Consider the following 24,475-nt stretch of genomic DNA (forward strand, 5'->3'; position numbering starts at 1 on the left):
TAATATTGAATAGTAACTTCGCGTAAGGTCAAATATTATTCACGCATGAAGTTAAAAGAATTTTTTTTTTTTTTCAAAAAAAAAAGAAAGAGAAGCGAAGATTGTTATTTTAGGAGGATAAAAAAAAAAAAAAAAAAAAAGTAGTCCATACGGAAGTACACATAATTATGTTGATGCTTTTATGCAATGGGAAATATAAATTTAAATTTACAAAGTATAATTTGAATTTGAAAATTGTGGCTGTGATATGTCGAATATATGGAAAAAGAAAAAGGAAATTGTAATTGTGAAACCTGTGATGTTGAACGAGCAACAAAGTTGGAATGGAAGAGTTTCGACTCTCCTCGCGGACTCGCGGCCTTGATTTGTTCTAATCTCACACGTGTCAAGAATATACACTCACAGCGGCTCCGAGCTAAGGGACGCCCGCATCACGCCATTGCATACCTTAATATTCTTGGCTTTCCGCCGCTTCCAATTCCCATTCCCATCGATTTGCAACCACCACCAGCAGCATTGCTCAAATCGCCCTCCGCCTACACAGAGAGAGATAGATAGAGATAGAGAGAGAGAGAGAGAGAGAGGACCAATCTCAATGGCGGCGAGTACAGAGGGAGTGATCAGCAACAAACAGGTGATACTGAAAGACTATGTGACTGGCTTCCCCAAAGAATCTGACATGCAACTCACCACCGCCACCACCAAGCTCAAGCTTCCAGAAGGTTCCAAAGGGGTTCTGGTGAAGAACCTCTACTTGTCCTGCGACCCTTATATGAGAAGCCGCATGACCAAGCGTGAACCTGGCGCCAGTTATGTTGATTCCTTCAACGCCGGTTCGGTCAGTCACTGTATATATTAGCTTACATCTCTCTCTAATTATTTTATTATTTTTAGTGTAATTTCTTCGTTTTAACTAGGAAGACTAAATTTTATTTAGTTTACAAATTTAATCTCCTTATCGTTACACTTTAACTATCTGCCTCTAGAGTCTCTGCCTGCCTTTTTAATAATTTGTTTCAAATCAAAGTTGAATACTTTTATATCTCTAGGTTAGGATAATTGGTAACGCGGTGTGCCCTTCCACTTTTATTCAATTTCAAAATTAGGTGCTCTGTAATTTAGGGTTGTTCAATTGAGATTAGAGGGATTTTAATGGATTTATAAATTCATGAATTTTGACGAAGTTTAATTGATTTATAAAGATTTTATGTAAAATTTTAAGTGAATTTTCTCGAATACTCAGGGAGATCTGTGAAATTTAAGCATGTTTAAAATATACGTAGAAATCTCTCTAATTCTCTCGAATTCCGTAACTTTTTAAAATCATTTAAAATCAATTTCTAATGAAATACACCTGGAATATTATAACATCCTTTATAATTTGATTGAATACATCTAGATTTCAGATAATTACTTAAAATCACGATTGAATACCTTAATTAGAATACTGTATTGTAAATATATAAATAAAATTGAATCCTTGAGGCATTTCTCATGTAATACTAGTAGTGTAGTACAAAAGGAGCTGATGAGGAACCCAATTAGTAATCTTGTTTTGTAGATAGCCTTTTCGTTCGGATGGTGTAATCCAAATTTATCTTGTTTGTGATTTTGGGGCTGTTTTAATAATTTATATAGTTTGAGACAACTTGTATTTCGCGGTTTTTGATGATACAATGCTATATTTATATCAGTTATATCTTATCAATACTGAGACATAGCTTCCCTATTAATTGGCATTCTGTCCAACAAAAAAGCTTTGTTTATGCTATGTACAAATCATAAAAAGGATAGCATCTATTCGATGTTGTAGTTTTATTTGACGTGTTTGATTATTGAAATGCTGGTGTGGCAGCCTATAGTCGGATATGGAGTCGCCAAAGTTTTGGAATCCGGGGATCCCAAGTTTAAGAAAGGCGACTTGATTTGGGGAATGACCGGGTGGGAGGAATACAGTGTCATCACTGCAACGGAGTCTTTGTTTAAGATTCAGCACACTGATGTGCCTCTCTCTTACTGTACTGGAATTCTTGGTATAATCAAAGCGCATTAGACATGCATTTTTGAGCAATTATCAAAAATTACAATCATTACCCTTACATTATTCTCTTTGACAATTATTATATCAAATTAAATACCATATTATTTTTACTCATTTAACATATTCACAACAATTTATATAAAAGTTTATCAAACATTATGACACTATTTTTTTTTTTAAAACACTTTTACAAAAAAATAAAAATAAAATAAAAAAAAGTTTACCAAACGTTCAACACTTTATTTTACAGTTATTTATTCTCACAGCACATCATAAATTATTAATAGAAATCATTGGATTTCGTTGATTTTCCGGCTGTCTTGATCATGTGACAGTATGGAGAGGTCTAGGGCTTAGAACGGCCACGGCTAATTTCATGGTGTGGGGACGATTACGTAGAGGAATCGTGCGGTGTTCTCTGGTGCACGCACTTATTTGGGGTTTGGTTACGAACACCTTTATGGTTATGGAGGATTTGATGGTGAATTTTGCAGGAAGGTTGGCGATTACAGAGGAAGAAAACAAACTAATTGTTGTTGATCAGATGGAGGCTTCAACATTGAAGTCTTCGAAGGTCTTCCTCATAGGATGGGTCCTTCCACACAAAGCAGTGAACAAGGAAGCCTTTAAACGACAGATGAGAAATCTTTGGCGTCCTAAAACGAATATGGTGGTGACGGATTTAGAGGATAATCAGTTTGCTTTCAGATTCAACTTCATGCAGGAACGTACCACTATTCTTCGTGGAGGACCATGACTGTATAACAAGTAGTACCTGTTGTTGCTTGGAGAGGCAAATACGTTCGCATATCCTGCTTGGATTCTTTTGCAATTTCAGGAATTTTGGGTGCAATTTAAACGGTTACCCCTATGCTACATGACTCGACATATGGGGAAATTTTTAGGAAATATATTGGGAGAGTACATCCTCACGAATCAAAGTCACAAGGAAGAATTATTGGGTAGCATTTTCGTGTGCGGGTGTGATTGGACGTAAGGAATTCATTGCGAATGTTTGTGAATATACAACTAGATAGCAGGCAAATGCAAATTGATGCTAGGTATGAGAAATTACCTCTCACATGCTTTCTGTGTGGAATGATGGACCATGTTGAAGACCAATGTGAGTATTATGAAGGAAAAGTTTTGGATGATAAGGCTAAACCGTATGGTCGTTGGTTCGAACTGGATGGGCTAGATAAAAATTCTTGACGTCCCAAAGGGAAATGGTTTGGTTTAGATGCGGAAGGTGGTTGGGTAATGAAGGCTCCGATGTGGAAGGAGGTTGATGTTTCAATGGAAATGAAAGAACGCGATTTGATGAAGACGAAGGCAGTAGGACAAGGAACTTCTTCAATCCTTGATTTGAATAAGGCCGTAGGCGAGCCAGATGGTGGGGAAGACTGGTTGCCAATGGTACCCTTCATGCTAAGGGCACTAGGTAGACAACTCCAGGATATGTTGGAGGATAGGAGGAAAGGCTTAGTGACAGAGATGAGGCAGCCACTACGGCTGTTTAGGGCTGCGATTGAACCAGGTATGAGATGCGAAGGAGGAAGTCAAAAGATGCAGGGGATTGATGATGAGACCATTGCTCTAACCTTGGCGAGTGGGGTTAGTGGTGAGGTTACGATGGTAGGAGGTGACTCTTCTAGGTCCATTGATTCAGAACTTCTTAATTTAGCTCTGTTTATTTTTGGCATAGGAACGTTAGCACATCCTGCTTGGATTCTTTTGCAATTTCAGGAATTTTGGGTGCAATTTAAAGGGTTACCCCTATGCTACATGACTCGACATATGGGGAAATTTTTAGGAAATATATTGGGAGAGTACATCCTCACGGATCAAAGTCACAAGGAAGAATTATTGGGTAGCATTTTCGTGTGCGGGTGTGATTGGACGTAAGGAATTCATTGCGAATGTTTGTGAATATACAACTAGATAGCAGGCAAATGCAAATTGATGCTAGGTATGAGAAATTACCTCTCACATGCTTTCTGTGTGGAATGATGGACCATGTTGAAGACCAATGTGAGTATTATGAAGGAAAAGTTTTGGATGATAAGGCTAAACCGTATGGTCGTTGGTTCGAACTGGATGGGCTAGATAAAAATTCTCGACGTCCCAAAGGGAGATGGTTTGGTTTAGATGCGGAAGGTGGTTGGGTAATGAAGGCTCCGATGCGGAAGGAGGTTGATGTTTCAATGGAAATGAAAGAACGCGATTTGATGAAGACGAAGGCAGTAGGACAAGGAACTTCTTCAATCCTTGATTTGAATAAGGCCGTAGGCGAGCTAGATAGTGGGGAAGACTGGTTGCCAATGGTACCCTTCATGCTAAGGGCACTGGGTAGACAACTCCAGGATATGTTGGAGGATAGGAGGAAGGGCTTAGTGACAGAGATGAGGCAGCCACTACGGCTGTTTGGGGCTGCGATTGAACCAGGTATAGGATGCGAAGGAGGAAGTCAAAAGATGCAGGGGATTGATGATGAGACCATTGCTCTAACCTTGGCGAGTGGGGTTAGTGGTGAGGTTACGATGGTAGGAGGTGACTCTTCTAGGTCAATTGATTCAGAACTTCTTAATTTAGCTCCGTTTATTTTTGGCATAGGAACGGTGCCTGGTGATAACTGAAGAGGGAGAGTCTCTAATACCAATAAAAAGAGGCAGTCTAAAACCCAACGTTTTGTTCCACCAAAGTTGGGAAAAAAAGGTCACCATGAGAATGATGAGTGGGGGTTGATCCCTGGTGTAAAGAAGTGTGTTTTGGCTACTTCAATGAGGTTCACAGCGGCAGATACTGATGAAGTTCAGCCCCGCCAAGCCAAATGAGTTGTGTAAGTTGGCATTGTTGGGGACTTGGGAACCTCCGGGCAATTCGGGCGCTAAAGAGACTTGTTCTCTTCAAAGATCCCATGGCAATTTTTCTGTGCTAAACAAAAAGCTCGAATGAGCATATGGAAGGGTTAAAATCGTAGTTGAATTTTGATTTTGTGTTTACAGTTCCAGGTTCGGGAACGTCCGAGGGTTTATGTGCAATGTGGAAAGGTGAGGCAAATTTGATGCTACGATCATATGCGTCAAACCATATTAACTTGGAGGTTGGAGGAATAGGAGATGATATTCATTGGCGACTTACTTTCTTTTATGGCTTTCCAGTGGAATCGGATAGACATAAATCATGGAGTTTGCTTCAAAGGTTGAGTGAAAATTCGGATCTACCATGGTGTTACATGGGAGATTTCAATCAAATTTTGTGTGCCGAGGAACAGGAATGAGGTGATGTAAGAAGTGACCACCAAATGGAAGGGTTTCAGAATGCATTAGCAAGTTGCTAGTTACAAGATCTAGAGTATATTGGAAATAAATTTACTTGGGTAACTACTATATGTGGGGGAATCAAAGTAAGATTAGACAGAGTTATAGTGCCACGAAAGTGGGTGGATGTGTTTCTGGGGCTTCAAGTTTCTCATTTGAAATCGAATTTGTTGGACTATATACCTATAATGCTAGAATGGGTGCCTAAGAACAAAGTTAGATTAAAAAAAAAAAAAACCTTCCGTTATAAGAAAGAGTGGTTGATGGATGAGGGTTATATAAAGGTGGTACAACAAGTTTGGGCAACAGAGTTCTATGATTCACCAATGTTTCGAGTCACGGAGAAGATTAAGGCACAGTTGGCTAATTGGGCAAAAACAACAAAAAGATCAATTTCGGGGGAAATCTCAGAAACGAAAGATAAGTTGACTGCTTTATTTGGGAATCCCCTTACTGAAACCACTATTACGCAACGACATGAATTGAATACTCGGTTGTAAGCTTTATTAGCGCATGAAGAATCATTCTGGAGGTAGAGGTCCAAGGAAAATTAGTTAAAGCTTGGGATCAAAATACAAAAATTTTTCACCAGAAGGTTAATCAAAGACAACGTAGGAATGCTTTGCCGGGGTTGTATGATGAGGCAGGGGTATGGCATGCAGACAAGAGGGGCATAGAGATGGTGATTGTTGATTACTTCATGAAATTGTTTGATTCTCAGGGTGCGACGGATGTGTCGAAAATCATACGGGTGGTCACACCCAAATTCACGGTTGTGATGAACCAGGAGCTTATTCAACATGTGTCCAATGAGGAAATTAAAGGGGTTTTGTTTCAAATACGTCTAACTAAAGCTATGGGCCCTGACGATATCACCAGGTTTTTATCAGAAGCATTGGGAGGCCAAGATGTGTGTGATGGGGTAAGACATATTCTTTCATCGGGTCATATGCTTAATAAAATCAATTATACCCATGTCACTTTGATACCGAAGAAAGTGGATCCCTCAGTGATGACTGAACTTAGGTCGATTAGTCTTTGTAATGTGATTTATAAGATATGCTCAAAGGTTCTTACTAACCGTCTGAAGGCCATTCTTCCGGAAATTATATCACCATCTCAAAGTGCCTTTATACCGGGAAGGCTAATTTCTGATAATTGTTTGGTAGCCTTTGAGATTGCTCATTAGATGCATAAGAAGAATAATGGGTGGAATGAGGTGATGGCGTTGAAGTTAGATATCATTAAAACCTATGATCGTATTGAATGGAGTTTCTTGAAGCAGATTATGAGAAAGTTGGGTTTCGCAGAGGAATGGATACAATGGATAATGATGTGTATGTCTACGGTTTCTTTTTCGTTCAAATTGAATAGTGAGCTTGTGGGGTGAGTGTATCTGAAATGAGGATTTTGTCAAAGAGATCCCTTCTCACCTTTTCTTTTTGTCTTATGTGCGGATGGATTATCTGCATTATTTGATTCTTAAAAAGCTCAAGGTCGTATTCAGGGGGGCCATCTATGTAAAGGGGCTCCAAGTGTTCATCATTTGTTATTTACAGATGATAGCTTTATTTTTGCCAGAAGTTCTTTACTTGAGTGTTTACAGGTGAAAAAGTTATTGCACACATATGAAAAAATGTCTGGGCAAGCAGTTAACCTTTCTAAAAGTAGTGTTGCGTTTAGTAGGAACCTTACAGAGTTGGATGTACAATTGTTGGCTGATTGTCTAGGGATAGAACAGGTGAAGCATCACGACCGATATCTTGGACTACCGGTGTTTGTTGGTAGGTCCAGGAAAGACGCATTTGCTTATATTAAAGATCGGTTATGGAAAAAGTTGCATGGTTGGCGTGGTTCTTTATTGAGTAGTGCAGGTATAGAGATTTTGATTAAAATGGTTGCTCAGGCAGTGCCTTTGTATATGATGTAGACATTCTTGCTACCTAAGTCTTTTTATGATGAGCTAAACCAAATGGTGGCTCAGTTTTGTGGGGAGGAGAAGGTGGAAAACGGAGAATACATTGGGTTAAATGGAAAAAGTTATGTAAGCCGAAAAGTGAAGGGGGTTTGAGGTTTAAAGATTTATATGCATTCAACCTTGTTTTGCTTGCGAAGCAAGGGTGGAGATTACTACAGCAACCTAACTCTCTTGTGGCAAGAATGTTCATGGCCTAGTATTTTCCTACTTCTGAGTTCTTACAGGCTCCAATTAAACCTAATTTGTCCTACTGTTGGCGTAGTGTGGCAACATCAAGGCAAATTGTTTGTCGTGGTGCACAATAGAGGGTGAGGGATGGTTTATGAATCCATATATGGGGTGGCTGCCACGAGAACACTTTTTCAAAGTTCTTAGCCCCAGACTGATAAGGTACACCCAAAGCTTATAGTGAGATCTTTGATGGTGGAGAATGATAGGGTTTGGTGGAATTCAACTTTAGTTCGTAGTTAGTTGTTGGAGGAGGAAGCGAATTTGATTTTGAGTATACCCTTGAGTTTATTCTATCGTGCAGATTCGTTGATTTGGATAAAGGAACCTAAGGGCTTGTTCTCTACTAAGAGTGCATACTTTGTGGCTTAATCGGGTTTGGGAATGAGTGGTGACGAGCCTATGGGATCGATGATTAATGGTGATACAAGATTCCTATGGAAAGCTGATGCGAGAATTATACGCACACAAATTAAACCCTCTTTTTATCAATTGTAGTATAAGTATAAGTAGGGATCGTTCTTAACCGGGGATTAGGAGGGATTGCAAAATCACTTGGAAACTAACTCAAAAACGTAAAATAAAGTTTAAAACACTAAACTAGACTCAAAGAATGCAAAACTAAACATTTAAAACACTAAAACAAACCAAAAGACTCAAACAGCACCCAAAACACTCAAAACTGCCTTAAAAACACTTTCTGGGCAGTTTTGAGCACTTTGACTACTTTGGACGAAATTGGGTAATAAAATGAATCAAAACACTTAGAAACCCAAACTAAGACACTTTCTAACTAAGTTGGACACTAAAGTAAAGGGGGATTGAGTTTTTGACGAAATTAACTAAAATGCACAGATTGTAATTAAAAACAGATTGTAAAGATGAATGTGATGAAATTGAATGGTTGGGATGGCTAGCTAAGGGGTTCATCTCCACACATGTTACACTTGCATAATAAAAAGATTTCCAATTGCATTTCAATAAACCATGAATTCTCAACACCCCAAGTTAATTAGGTCCGCTTAAATTAACCTTCAAATCTTCCTAACGTTATTGAATTGGATGATTGTATACGACAACCCAAAACATTCCCCACAAGTCCCCTACATGATTGCATAATAGAGATACAAGCAAGAATCATTACGCTCTATGAAAATTATAAGTGTTAACGAGGCATTCGTTACTATGATTGCATGAAACTTATGCCAAGAATTCGTTTAACGCGATTGTTTATAAGCAACCTCCACTACTTGTGAATATAAGTTCATAACTATTACGTGAAACTCCCTTATATTCTAGCGTCATATTCATGCATGAAAATTAAGTGTGCACTCTCAATAAACATACATAAATAGGTTATCAATCAAATAGTTAAACAAATTGAATTCACAACTTATGAAACGCAATTAGAAGTAATCAAATCAAAATGCAAGCATAAACATATATTTCAAATCCCCCCCTAACCAGGGGGGGTTTAGTTCCTCATGATACAAAACAAAGAGAATCAAAGAAACGCCTAAACATTCCAACAACTCAAACTTGAATTGTATGAACGTTTAGGCCCTCTTCTCTTCCATTCCTCATTCGTACAAAACAAAGGGTATTGAAATTAAACATTGAAATCAAAGAAACACCTAAACATTCCAACAACTCAAACTTGAATTGTATGAACGTTTAGGCACTCTTCTCCTCCTCTTCGTTGTAGCACAAGGTCTAAGGATAGGTTTGGAGGGATGGGGAGTTATGGATGGTGTAGAATGATGTGTTTAGGATAGGGATGGATGTAGGGGACCTCAAGGCTTCTTTTTGGGCAGAAAATATGAAGAATGGTGAAGTATGGATGTGTTATAGAGAGGGGATGAATTTCTGGCGTGAATGGTGAATGAATTGTGTATGAATGGGAATGAATCCATTGTGGCTGCAATGGATGCTTATTTATAGGTGAAAAGGAGGGAATATGACAGCTAGGAACTTGGTGGAAATCTGGAATGGTGATGGGAGATGCATGTGGCTGATTTGTGAAGGGAATGCATGTGGATTAAAGTGGAATGACAGCTAGGTTATGATGATGAATGCATGTGCAAAGTTGGTTGAATGATTATGGGTGCATGTGGCTGATTTATATGAAGGGAATGCATGTGGAATGAATGTGTGAATGATGGCAGATTGTGTATGTGAATGATTAGGGTGAATGTGCATGTGCTTTGACAGCTAGGTTGAATAAATTAAAGGGAGTGCATGTGGCTTGGCTGGAATGATTGGAATGCAATCTGAAATGGGATGTGTTGGTGTGAATTTCTGGTACAAAGGGCCTCCTTTGGTCTTCAATTTCGTCCATCTACTTGGCTTCAAGTATATGCAATCCATTTAACGCCCCAAACTACTCCAAAATGCACCAAAATGCACCATTTTGCATACTTTGCCCTTAGAACCTGAAAACACACAAAAGAAGCATAAAGGACTAAAATAACTAAAGAAACATAACGTAAATGTACGAGAACAAGCCATTTAAGTCGCATGAATATGCTCCTATCAAATACCCCCACACTTATCTTTTGCTAGTCCTCGAGCAAAACAGAAAGAAAAACAAAACAAAACGAAACGAAACAAAACAAGTAAAACACAACCTAAACCTTCCAACAATCGTCTTAGGGATTTCCAATGCACATGACATGTTAAAAATCATCATTCCCACAGATTTTAGTCATCTTCACACTTAATTACATTCTTAATCACAGTCACCACATACTATTTCACAATTAAGCATTTAAAACCATGTTTTGAATGTAGTAACATGCCTTAGAGAATTTGCTCAATTCCTTACAAGATATGCACTCAATTTTTACTCAGATTTTCTGACTACACACCCTACACTAAGTATATGTGAGAAGATTGATGTAAACATGAAACCGAACACTCACATATATGTATCACAAAGAACGCAATTTCTGGAGTTAACAAGCATGTTTAGATATGATCTCATGAATGGAATGCTACTACTTAGACGCGAGAACCAGTGACACCATATGCTCATACCAAGTTCAAACTCCACAAATTGAAACACATAACACTCAAGATTGAAGTCACGGGTTGTAATGGGGTTCGGGGCGTGTGGATAACAAAGAAGGGATATGGAAAACAAAGGTTCTGAAAGAAATAGTGAGCAAAGCACTTGAATCAACTTAGAATTCACTTTTGAATGAAAACTCAACTTTTGAACAAAAAGGGAGAATTTAGACAATTTACGGCCAGAATTGGTGTTTTGGACCCTTTCTTCAATCACTCATTCTTTCATTTTTTTCAAGTTTTTTTTTTTTTTTTTCTTTTGAATCTCAAAACATACATAAACACTTAAACATTCTCTCCCCCACACTCATTTTCTTTCATAATGTAACTCAAAAGGAATTCAATTAAGTCATGCTCACTATCTTTTAAGAACAAGGGTGGGGATTGTCCTAAACTAGACTAGGTGAAGAAAATGTGGGTAAACAAAGAATAAAGGCTAAACAAGGCTCAACGGGGTTAAAACTTACAACATATACGAAATATGGGAAGTAAGGCTATTTGGCTATGGTGGTGGTCACTACACAACTTCTTCTTGAATATGTGTTATGCAAATCAATAACATGCTTTGAATGAAATGGGCATGAGTTCTAGCATTTGGAACTATATGATGAAACGCCTTCTAAGTAGTAACCAAGCAAAGAATAATGAGATCATGCAACGACTTTAGAAAACAAGAAATCACAGATTATACTCTCCAAAGAACGTTATAGGCTCATGTCTCTCAGGGTTGTAGCGTTTGTTTGAGTTCCTTCCTTCAGGCATGTTACAAAAACGAATTTTTCTTTTATGATTGCATGTGAAGTCATACATTATAACCATAACCAAGCATATACCAAGAGTAAATCAAACTTTTCTCTATGTTTATAACTCTTTTTAACAGTCATGCACTTACAAACCAAATCCTTATCATTGTGTTGGAAGGTACCCTAAGACACAAACACGACTCAAAACACTCTTTTTAGGCTTTTCAAAACATGTTTTTCAAATTTTTATGTGATTTTCGAATTTTTAAGTCAAAACACACTAAACACACTTAAAAACAGCAAGAAACAACATTTGAAGTTATGGTGGATAAAACCCTCCGAATTTCCATCAAAACACTTTAGTTACCCCCCCACACTTCAATCAAACATTGTCCTCAATGTTTAAAACACACCAAACAAAAGTAAACACATAAACAGCAACTAAACATACTAAATATGGCAGAATGTATCTAACAAAGAGAAGAGTTTAGGGACGCAAATCTGGAATTGGAGTGCTTTCTCGGTCTTCCTTTGTTGAATGCATGGGTTGATCTTGGCGATTCCACAGGCTCACTCTTGAACTGGGCTGGAGGATTCTTTTTGGTCTCCTCCACTCGTTGATTTTCCTTTGTGCTACTCTTGAACTGAGCAGCAGGATTCTTTTGGTCTCCCCCGAAGGTCTGAGCTTCCTCCCTTTTTTCTGTTTCTTTGTTCAATCTCTCCAATTCGTATTGAAGAGGGTTAGAGGATAGCTCAGCATACGCAGTTGTAGCTTGTCTCCACATGCTTCAATGTATCATTTTCACTTGCCTTACTTGCTCCCCTTTGCAGAAGTGGTCCCTTCTCTGGAAGTGTATCAACCATTGAAGATGACTACTCGAGAGCAACGCTAGGTAAGCAATCAGGGAAGGGATTCCAGGCAGTTGGTTCCAGATCGGAAGACTGACTCCAAGTGCCGGCTGATTGCTTCTTTCACTTTGCCATGCGAGTAAGAACAAGGACAAAGAAAAGGACAGGGAAAGAGCATGATATGAGATACTTTTGTTTTTGACCTTGATGATATGAGATACCTTTGTTTTTGAAGAAGCGGTGAATGAATCAGCACATGCTTCCATCTACCGTTTCCTCCTGGGTCATCTGTACTCCAGGCATCTGGTATCATCTTTGGGGAAGAAGAAAAAATTGAGTATTTCGAAAGGCTTTGCTGGGAGTGCGCCCTCAAAAGTGAGGAAGAGTTGGGCATTTTCTTCAGGTTTGCCTTGCCATAAAAGATGAAGGTCGACATATATAGGGATTTCCCAATAGTAAGTGGTGGTATTGTTCTTTTACCCTTGTCGACAAACGTTTTGATCCCGCAAATCCGGCTTTTTGAAATAGTGACGCCTCTTCGATTTCTGAACGACGCCTCTTCGATTTCTGAGCAGGCGCCCCTTCGATTTCTGAGCGACGCCCCTTCGCTTTCTGAATGACACGTAGTAGTGCGGATGCGGCTCTTTTGACAAAGCTGGATGCGTTTTCTGAAAAGTAGAGAAAGCGTCGTCGAACTTTGCGTTTGTCGGCTAAAGATGTGTAGTTGCGATGATGGCCTCCACGTGTTTTCACTTTGTCAGAGATCTTTTGACAAAGTGAACGCGTTTTCTGAAAAGCCGAGAGATCGTCGCCGAACTTTGCGCAGGAAATTCCGGCTTTTTGAATTGGTGGACGCGTCGCCTTGGCTTTTTATAGAGCTACCGATCACCTCAAACATACACACTCTGAAGACTGCCCATTTTTGAAAATTGTCTCCGGCCCTTTGAAATTTAACTCCATCCACCCCTTCTCTTGAACACCTTTGAAAAATGGCAAACCCATCGAACCTTAGCTTGGAATTGAGTCTCAGCAGTGATACGGGCGCGCCGCGTCAAGGTAACGTATGGCGCCCTTCTTTCTTATCTTCTAACGGTCCTCTTACAGGTGAAGACTCCGTGATGCAGGATGCCACAACAGCTACAATAGTAGCTAGGAACCTCCTCACTCCCAAAGATAGTCAGCTGCTTTCAGGACAGTCCGATGAGTTGGCCGTTCAAGAATCCCTCGCACTTAGTGTTCAGTGTGCGAGCTCTGTGTCCAACATGGGCCAACGCCTGCTTGCTCGGTCCCGTCAAGTGGAATCATTGATGGCAGAGGTGGAAAATCTTAAGTAGGAGATCAAACAGCTTAAGTACGAGAATAGAAGTTTGCATGTGCTTGCAAATAACTATTCGTCGGGCATGAAGAGGAAGCTTGATGAGCTGCAAGAATCTCAAGGTCGCGTTCAAAGTGACCGTCAAAGGCTTGCGTCTTTCTTCCAGAGGCACCTCTTTCCTGGGTCATCCAGCGTTCCACCAAGGTTTGGGGCCTTGAATGATCTATCTTCGGTGCCTCCCGCTCCTATGCCTTCTGCTCCGATGCCTCCTGCTCCGATGCCTCCTGCTCCGATGCCTTCCGCTCCGATGCCTTCCGCTCCGAGAGTTTCGCCACGTAGTGGGTCTTCACGTAAACTACCTTTGTGAAGGCTACATTCTTTTATTTTTCTTTTATTTTTTCTTTTTTTTTTTTTTAAATCAAACGGCATGGACTTGATCTTTGAATGGAAGGTGATACTTGAAATGATCCGGTAATGGTTTAAATTCTAAAGTGGGTGCCTGAATCATTAACAACATATTAGTATAAATCAAAATTGAAATTTGGGGAGGTGGCTTACCTGTGTGCTCCGACATAAACTCAAGAATAAACACCCCTTCGAAAGTTGTAAGACTAGAAATTTCAGCTAGATTTGGTGTTTTGAGCGTTATGACTTGTCCTGTGTCATGGAATCCAATTTCCTTGCGAATTGTTGTCTCAAGTATATCCTCTTTGATGAATTCTAGACATTCCCCAGTCACATCTTGCTCTTGATTCTTTGGAAAGGATTCGAAGATGCCTTCCTCACCCTCTTCTTCCTTGGATTGCATGAGCCTGCAAGGAATAGGGACATTCAGTGCAACGGGGTTAGAAATAATTAACTTTGGAACAACCATACCTGAATTGGATGGCGTAGGTGCAATAGGTGCCTGCGGCAAAGGTGTTTCCTCCCTTGCCGTGGCTTGGGTGTGTTCCTCTTCCTCAAATTGCAGTCCTTCATCCTCCTTCGGATTTGCCATGGTTGAAATAGGGAGTTTGCCTTGGTCTTGAAATTGTCCTATGAACTCCGCTATTTGCCCAATTTGCTTTTCCAAGTGGTCCAACCTTTTGTCTTGATTTTGCCTTGCTTTGTTTTGATCTTCTTGCCCCTGAGACAAATTGGTGAGTAACTTACTAACCGTATCATTATACAAAGACTCACTTGAATTTGTTTGGGTAGGTTGTGGTGGCTGCATAGGTGTTGTATAGAACTCCTCATATGGTTGCCAATATTCTCCTTGTTGAGCCTCCTCGAGTTGATTTTGTGAGCCCTGCACCAAACAAATTAATTCATTAAGCTTTTCATTATAATCTATTGACGAACTTGAGTTTGGTTGGGCATATTGAATATGAGGTGGCTGCCAATATCCTTCTTGTTGAACATTTTGAGGTTCCCACCACATAGAAGTTGAATGATCACTCCAATCCGAATTGTAAGTATTGGAAAACACGTTATTCCTTGATTGAAGATCAAATATATCAACGCTTTGCATTTGGGACCTTTCCATGAGCTGTGACAAAAGAGAAGCATTATCAAGTGCCATGTTGTGCTTCTCTAGTACTTGAAATCAACAAACAAAACACAAATCAAAAACTCAAACTAAAATACATAACAGAAACGAACAATCCAAGGGATTAGCAAATTTGCTAATCCCCGGCAACGGCGCCAAAATTTGATGCGAGAATTATACGCACACAAATTAAACCCTCTTTTTATCAATTGTAGTATAAGTATAAGTAGGGATCGTTCTTAACCGGGGATTAGGAGGGATTGCAAAATCACTTGGAAACTAACTCAAAAACGTAAAATAAAGTTTAAAACACTAAACTAGACTCAAAGAATGCAAAACTAAAAATTTAAAACACTAAAACAAACCAAAAGACTCAAACAGCACCCAAAACACTCAAAACTGCCTTAAAAACACTTTCTGGGCAGTTTTGAGCACTTTGACTACTTTGGACGAAATTGGGTAATAAAATGAATCAAAACACTTAGAAACCCAAACTAAGACACTTTCTAACTAAGTTGGACACTAAAGTAAAGGGGGATTGAGTTTTTGACGAAATTAACTAAAATGCACAGATTGTAATTAAAAACAGATTGTAAAGATGAATGTGATGAAATTGAATGGTTGGGATGGCTAGCTAAGGGGTTCATCTCCACACATGTTACACTTGCATAATAAAAAGATTTCCAATTGCATTTCAATAAACCATGAATTCTCAACACCCCAAGTTAATTAGGTCCGCTTAAATTAACCTTCAAATCTTCCTAACGTTATTGAATTGGATGATTGCATACGACAACCCAAAACATTCCCCACAAGTCCCCTACATGATTGCATAATAGAGATACAAGCAAGAATCATTACGCTCTATGAAAATTATAAGTGTTAACGAGGCATTCGTTACTATGATTGCATGAAACTTATGCCAAGAATTCGTTTAACGCGATTGTTTATAAGCAACCTCCACTACTTGTGAATATAAGTTCATAACTATTACGTGAAACTCCCTTATATTCTAGCGTCATATTCATGCATGAAAATTAAGTGTGCACTCTCAATAAACATACATAAATAGGTTATCAATCAAATAGTTAAACAAATTGAATTCACAACTTATGAAACGCAATTAGAAGTAATCAAATCAAAATACAAGCATAAACATATATTTCAAATCCCCCCCTAACCAGGGGGGGTTTAGTTCCTCATGATACAAAACAAAGAGAATCAAAGAAATGCCTAAACATTCCAACAACTCAAACTTGAATTGTATGAACGTTTAGGCCCTCTTCTCTTCCATTCCTCATTCGTACAAAACAAAGGGTATTGAAATTAAACATTGAAATCAAAGAAACACCTAAACATTCCAACAACTCAAACTTGAATTGTATGAACGTTTAGGCACTCTTCTCCTCCTCTTCGTTGTAGCACAAGGTCTAAGGATAGGTTTGGAGGGATGGGGAGTTATGGATGGTGTAGAATGATGTGTTTAGGATAGGGATGGATGTAGGGGACCTCAAGGCTTCTTTTTGGGCAGAAAATATGAAGAATGGTGAAGTATGGATGTGTTATAGAGAGAGGATGAATTTCTGGCGTGAATGGTGAATGAATTGTGTATGAATGGGAATGAATCCATTGTGGCTGCAATGGATGCTTATTTATAGGTGAAAAGGAGGGAATATGACAGCTAGGAACTTGGTGGAAATCTGGAATGGTGATGGGAGATGCATGTGGCTGATTTGTGAAGGGAATGCATGTGGATTAAAGTGGAATGACAGCTAGGTTATGATGATGAATGCATGTGCAAAGTTGGTTGAATGATTATGGGTGCATGTGGCTGATTTATATGAAGGGAATGCATGTGGAATGAATGTGTGAATGATGGCAGATTGTGTATGTGAATGATTAGGGTGAATGTGCATGTGCTTTGACATCTAGGTTGAATAAATTAAAGGGAGTGCATGTGGCTTGGCTGGAATGATTGGAATGCAATCTGAAATGGGATGTGTTGGTGTGAATTTCTGGTACAAAGGGCCTCCTTTGGTCTTCAATTTCGTCCATCTACTTGGCTTCAAGTATATGCAATCCATTTAACGCCCCAAACTACTCCAAAATGCACCAAAATGCACCATTTTGCATACTTTGCCCTTAGAACCTCAAAACACACAAAAAAAGCATAAAGGACTAAAATAACTAAAGAAACATAACGTAAATGTACGAGAACAAGCCATTTAAGTCGCATGAATATGCTCCTATCAAAAGCTTTGTGGCGAGCTAGGGTCCTAGGGAAAGTGAAAATTTGTGTATGGCGTGGGTATATGAATGCTTTGCCTTCCAAAGTTAATCTGAATAGCAGACGGGCAATTATGGATGATACTTGTGGTTTTTGTGATAAAGAGGCAGAGAATGTTGAACATGTTATTCTAATGTGTTCTAGAGCAACAGCGGTGTGGTTTGGAAGTCCATTGGGCATTCGTTCTTTTCATCTAATTAAGAAGGGCTTTGGTCGTTGGTTGGAGTATACCTCAACAACTAAATGGCAGTTGCCAACCCATGGTTAGATAAAATGTAATTTTGATGCATCATGGGATAAGCAGAGGTCGATTGAAAGCTATGGGTTGGTAATGAAAAGCTCGAAGGGCAGCTTTCTGGCAGCACAGGTGAGCAGAGTGGTGGTCGTGAGATCAGCGCTTCATGCAGAGGCAGCGGTTGCTAGGGTAGCAGCTTTATTCTTGTGCAGATGGGTCACGAAGCAAGTTCAGGTAGAAGAGGATACATTGTTGATGATTTCTGCCATTCAAAATGCAAGTGCAACATTTAGTGGTCATTGATGATACAAGGCGGCTTCTGCAGGACTTCAAACAATGGAAAATCACATTTGGTTGAAGAGAGAAGAATAAGGTGGCTCATTGCCTTGCGAGGTTTAGTCTTATGGTTGATCACCCAGTTTCTTGGTTTGAAGAACCTCCTGATGTAATTTCTCATTTATTATTAAAGGATAGTAATAGTAGTTAATTTGGTGCGGAACGCTCTTTTTCCCTTCAATTGGGTTGAAAGACCCAACAAGGTTTTTATCGAGACCCATTGTAAGCATCATATCCTCAGTTTGTACATATTTCAATCTTCAATGAATATCATACTCTTCTTCTTTGAAGAAAAAAAAAAAAAGGCACAGCAATACAAAACTTGCCATTAATGTTTCAGACGGAACTTACACACCCCTCACAAAACTCACGCTTCGCAAAAACAAAGCTATTGGACCACAAAAGACGGCCCAAATTTTTAGCCCCTCGCCAGCCCAGGGGAGACTAATATTATCTGCAACTAAATTAGTATTCGCCACTTGCAAAAACACTGTAGCAATACAAAATGCCAACCGGCGCCTTTGACCATAATCCCGTTTTCCAGTAAAATCCAACATTTTTTTTAAATTTTTTTATTTTAGGTAAAAAAAATCCAAAACATATTAAAAGATGTTTTCATCATTCATCAGGCCATGTCTGTAGAGTCGTAGACTTGTGCCGACACCAGCGCTTACATCACTTCGTTAGTGGAAGAAAAAAAAAAAATTTAACGAAAAACTCCTGGTACTATTTATTTTAACGAAAAATCATATTTTTATATTAAAAAGTCAATTATGGTACTAATCACTTTATTCTTTATTTTATTCTTATTGTTAAAACTCAAAGTTTTCAAGTCATTTTCATTAATTTTCCTTTAAGAAAATAGATAATCTTTAAATATCTTATACAAGATTAAAAACTAATGTTAGTCCCTAAATTCTATTTAATGTCATTCAATGTCTTTTTCTTATATAATTTTGTTTAAGAAAAATATTGTAATTTTTAATACACATTTGAATTAAAATGAATTATTTTTTTTTATTGACATTTTGCATTTAGGCTAAATTGGATTAATGGTTCCCGTGGTGATAGAGTAATCAGAATATAGCCTACGTGGTGAAAAACTTCGGATTTAAACCCTCGTAATGAAGTCCTTTAGGATTCAAGCCCAAAATTAACATTTTCGTCAACTCTTTTTTTAAACCTATTCTGCCTTCTTAACCAAAAGCGAAAAAAATCCATTCAGTCAAGGATATGAATCCTTTGCTCCATGCTTCAATTTCATTCAAAACTCTTTTGTCCACCAAAGCGACTAGGTTTTTTTTTATGCAGAACTAGCCAATCCACGTAAAAATAAAATTGAAAATTTTGGTTATCATTTCTTATGTGGGAGCTTTAATTGGATTGCTTGTTTGTTATTTCATAGGAATCTGGATTATGTCGAGTAATAAAACATGGTATGCTCATAGGAATCTTGATAGTGCTACATAGCTACCAAATGTAGAAGTGTCGACTATAAAAATTACAAAGCCTACGTGACGCGCAAGCCGAGTAACTAATGAGCTAACTATGTCATTCGATTGATGCAGGGCGTGCCAACTCGTCGGCCCAGCTCGGCCAAGGAGTAAAATTTATTGATGTTGCGTTGAGCGCGTTGCTGACTTCTTTATCTTGCGATTGTGGTCGAGGAAGGAACAAATCTCAACCTTTGGATTCTCGAGCCTGAAGACAAGACTGCTAATTCTGCGAAGTTCACGAACCGTTGGCGCCGGATTCGGTCACAGTGATTATATTCATGAGAGTATAAGCACGCCGAATCGACACCAGACTATATGGACACAAGTACTCAAATGTGATGTATGTCTTGATGGTAAATGTGGTTCAGCCGTCAGAATGCCAAACTCTGAAACTCACTTGTGAGTATCCAATCATAAAATCACTCGGCATTCAATGTGCCGAATGTCGTAACTCATAACACCTTACTTCATCGAGAAGGCTAATAAGATGACCTTTGCCAATAAGGATTCGGAAACCCTTCTCGACTGAGACTTGGATAGGTAACCAGTCGACCTCGATGCAGTGTTGTTTATCTAAACTGAAAATGCTCCTCGGTTGGCTGATTCTACGGCAACAATGTACTGTTTATCCAAACTAAAGGTGTTCGCCGGTTGCCTTCACAATGTTGTTTATCCAAACTGAAGATGTGTTGGCGAAAAAGAAAATTAAAAAAAAATCTCAAAGTGTTTGAGAGGTTTGCGCAAGGCAATTATGTGTTGAATTAGAGGTGGCTTGAATGATGCACTCTGCTCTCTATTTATAGCAACAAATCCTCATCAAGATCAAGTCGAAACCATATTCGGATTAGGACTTCTTTTTCTGTTCCAACTCTGTCTCGAACAATCATACTCCTATTAGGACTTTGAACACACCCCTCTTTTGAGGCCGTATTCATTGCCGGTCAAGAATCCGTATTGCACTAGGCCTCCTCATCGTATTGGGACTTCTTCGACGCATCTGCTTATCCAAACTACTCCTTCTTGCAATAGGACTCGACCATCTTTACTGAACGGCCCGAGATATCCGGCAGCCCATAGTATATTTGGAAAAGCTTTAGGCCGAACATAAACCCACACTTGGCCCAATAATATTATTTTGGGCCTAAACAAAAAGGTACTGCTTAATAGTGCCAAGTCAACTAGCCCAATGACCCACTGGCCCTCAAACATCTAACAAATGACAGTATTTCATCATCCAAAACAGGACCAACCAAAACTCAGTAATCCTTTTTGTTGGAATCACCTGTCAAGTTGTTTCTGTTCAAGCTTGGAACCTGCATTTGTTTCAACTTTCAACTGCCCAATCTCAGGAAGGATTTTACCTGAAATCTTATTACCGCTCATTCTCATTTGATGATTTGTCCATCAACAATGGCATGAACAAGGAAGGGAACCTGAAGAGATAAAGAGATACAAATAAAGGGAGGGGGAGAGAAAGAGAGGAGGCAAGTCGAAAGTGTGTCGGGGGTGGGGGACATCTTAACGGAGAGTAGACGAAAATGTCAATTTTGGACTTGAATCCTAACGGTCTTTACCACAAGGGTTTAAATCCAATTTTTTTTACCGCCGGGCTATCTTCCGACTATCCTATCACTATGGAAACTATTAATCCAATTTCGCCTTGCATTTATATATAAGAAAATATTTTGGTTGACACTTTTCAATACACTTATGTTTTTTTTTTTTTTTTTGCATATTTTCTTGTCTGCCTTTAATTTATTACAATATATTTAGATACAGACTATTTCGATACACTAGCTTTGTCTAATATGTTTAGATACGAACATTTATGTACACTAATTTGGTATAATATATTTAGATACAGTTTCGGTACACCAATTCAGTATAATATGTTTAGGTACGAACTTTTCATTACACTTATGTTACAGACATTTAGGTACACTAATTCGGAGAAGTTAAACAAAATTAATGAATTAAAATATGTATAATAATAAATTAAAATTTAATGTGGAGACATCAAATAAGATATGCATTAAATAGAAAAACAAAAATATAATATAAATTTGAATTAAGTACACATTAAATAGACTCAAAATTAATATATAATCTAACACCGTATCGAAGTTTAATTTTCTTCAAAGATTAAAGTTTAAAAAAAAAAAACTTTAACAAAAAGCCTTCTGGTACTGTTCATTTTAAAGAAAAAAAACCACATTTTTACACTAAAAGTCAATCATGGTACTATTTATTTTATCCTTTATTTTGTCCGTTTCGTTAAAACTCAAAGTTTTCAAGTCATTTTCATTAGTTTTATTTTAAAAAATCGCATGTGTGTGAGAACTTAGCCCATTAGTCATTACCATCCCTTTGGAGGTGCTATACCTATTTATATTATCTCGTATATATATCCTCTCCCTTTATGTATCTAAATTTCTTATCTTCAATTAACAAAAATCTGGAATTAGATTACATATTCAATCTAATCCCTTAAAGTGTACTTTTATTAAAATTTATGTTCTATTTTTTTATATTTAACTGTATCTTTATTTAATGTCTCCACATTCAAATTTTATTTTATTTTTTTAATATGCACATATTAGTTCTTTCAATTAGAAATGAACATAACAAAAAAAAATTATAAATGAACATAAATGAGAAAATACTAAAACAAATTAGGGACACAGAAATATGTAAATACATAAGTGTACAAAAATATCTGTCCCGAAATATATAAAGTCGACTTCTTTGACTTTTTTGTATCGAAATGTTTGTACCTAAATGTTTTTGCCAAAATATATTATAATAAACCTAAATGTATGTACCAAAATGTATTATATTGAATTAATGTATCTAAATGCCAATACCGATATGTGTGTGCCAAAATGTAAGTACCAAAATATATTATATTAAAGTAATGTACCTAAATGAAGAACAAAGAAATTGTATTATATTATATAAAAAAAATTAGTTCACCTTAATGTAGACATCAAAACATATTGTGATGAAATAAATGAAATTGAAAATTAAATTAATTAATACGCTAAAATAGGAAGAAAAAGAGAAATAAAACATTAAAATATAACTAATGAATGAAATAATTTAATGTGTCATAGACGAAAATTAGATTTTAATTTTACTCATATTTTTTAAGGCTCAAAATGAAGTTTTCTAATAATATTTCTGGTTTTTCTCTGTTTTTGGGGGAAAGGGAGAGGGGTGAAAGAAGTTAATTAGTTAGTAAAGAATGGCAGGAAATTGTGATGAATATGATGGCGCCATTTTGGCGAAGAATCTTTACTTGTCCTGTGATTCCTGCATGCGAGGCGTTAAGCACAGCGACGCCTCCACCACTGCCCAAGATCGCATTGTTTTCTTTGCCACCGGCCAAGTAAGTGATCACATTACTCGCTGAACTATACATTGCTTTTCTTTTTCTTATTACGAAACTAATATTCCTTAACGTACTACCAGCCAGTCGTTGCATATGGAGTTTGTAAAGTTGTAGATTCTAAACATCCAGACTTCAAGGCGGGTGATTTAGTTGGGGCGTCACAAAATGGGAGGAGTACTCTCATCACTAACACGGAAAGTTTCTTCAAAATCCACCACACCGATGTGCCTCTTTCCTACTACAATGGAATTTTAGGTCCGTGTACATATAATTCACTCATTCATTCTTATAGAATTATCTGCTCATCTTTACACATGCATATTTAGTACTTGTAACTCTTTACAAATGACTGTCGTTATATAGGTATGGCTGGCATGACTGCTTATGCTGGTTTATACGAAGTTTGTAAACCTAAAAAAGGAGACAAAGTGTACATCTCATCCGCATTTGGCGCTGTTGGTCAGATCGTCGGCCAATTTGCCAAACTCATGGGTTATTATGTTGTTGGAAGTGCTGGAAATCAAGAAAAGGTACCGACCCCGCTTATTTATTTAATCACAAGTTATTACGTTGTTGGAACTGCTCGATGCAGTGCTCATGAACATGAGACTTCATGGTCGCATTGCCGTGTGCGGGATGATCTCGCAATACAACTTCGAGGAGCATGAAGGAGTCCAAAATTTAATGCATCTGATTTACAAGCGCATTCGTATGGAAGGGTTTTTTGTGTTTGACTTCTGCCATCTGTATCCCAAGTTCTTGGATCTTGTGGTGCCCTACATCCGAGAAAACAGGATCACTTAAGTGGAAGACATAACTCAAGGCCTTGAGAATGGTCCTGCATCACTCGTTGGCCTTTTCTCTGGCCGCAATGCTGGAAAAGGAGTTCTTCTAGTTGCTGGCGATTAATCCCTAATTAATAGGTTCCTAAATCTAATTTTTCCATGAGTTGGGTTATTCATCGTTAGTAAATTTGGTTCAATTTCAGTCAGCTGTTTATTGTATTTAGTTGCTTTTGATTAATGAGTGTGAATGTTTCCTGCTCAATGGGAAATAAGAACTGTCATTGTGTTTGTTTGTAATCATAAGTGTTTATATGGTTTGGAGAGGAGTTAACATTCTCTTTGGATTGAATGTGACAAGTGCCTCGACGTTTATCGTTTGATTAGGCAAATTGATGTACCATTCTCTCTTCCATGCATATTTGGTTTTCTCAAATTTATTGCAAAGGACATCATATGACGGATTGCTTGCAAACTATGGTGTAGATCATGTTGGGGTTCATTGGTGGGATTCTTGCCGCCGTGCATGTGCAGTTGCATTTTTTTTTTTCAATCATAATTGCAACTTCAAACATCTTTTACTTTCCATAGTGTTAAAAGCAAATCTCACATTGGGGAAAGAAAGGTTAGCTGACCACTAAGGGGCGGGAGGGATCAAGTAACCCTCCCAACTATGACAAACCTCAATGGAAGACTTAAGTTATGCCCCTTTAAAGCTTAGAGTTGTCCTTGATATATGCCCTGCTTGATGAAATGCCTCAATGAACATTAGGTATGGCAGGGCAGGGCATTTTGTGCTACTCCTTTGTTGCTGATACAAAGTCTCTTTTGCTGCTGATCAGCAGCTTTGCACGCAGCGAAACCAAGTCATTATATATAC

At 38.1% G+C, this 24,475-nt stretch overlaps 2 protein-coding genes across 2 annotated transcripts in view; both read left to right on the forward strand.

Annotated features, from left to right (window-relative positions):
• The first annotated feature begins 419 nt into the window (after nt 1–419).
• LOC125468282 (2-alkenal reductase (NADP(+)-dependent)-like) overlaps nt 420–24,475 on the forward strand; it is a 31,075-nt gene continuing 7,019 nt past the window's right edge. The window contains exon 1 of the mRNA XM_048583941.1: nt 420–584. The gene's annotated coding sequence lies outside the window, so the exon portion shown is untranslated. The remainder of the gene's footprint in view (nt 585–24,475) is intronic.
• LOC103935627 (2-alkenal reductase (NADP(+)-dependent)) lies at nt 582–23,722 on the forward strand. The gene is given in 5 exon segments (XM_048583947.1): nt 582–838; nt 1,856–2,033; nt 23,177–23,344; nt 23,347–23,385; nt 23,388–23,722. Coding segments are annotated over 5 exon segments (963 nt in total). The 5' UTR covers nt 582–595.

Source organism: the organism of the source record quoted next, unplaced genomic scaffold (assembly GCF_019419815.1).
Source record: "Pyrus x bretschneideri cultivar Hongxiangsu unplaced genomic scaffold, Pyrus_bretschneideri_v1 Contig1, whole genome shotgun sequence".
Classification (NCBI taxonomy): Eukaryota; Viridiplantae; Streptophyta; class Magnoliopsida; order Rosales; family Rosaceae; genus Pyrus; species Pyrus x bretschneideri.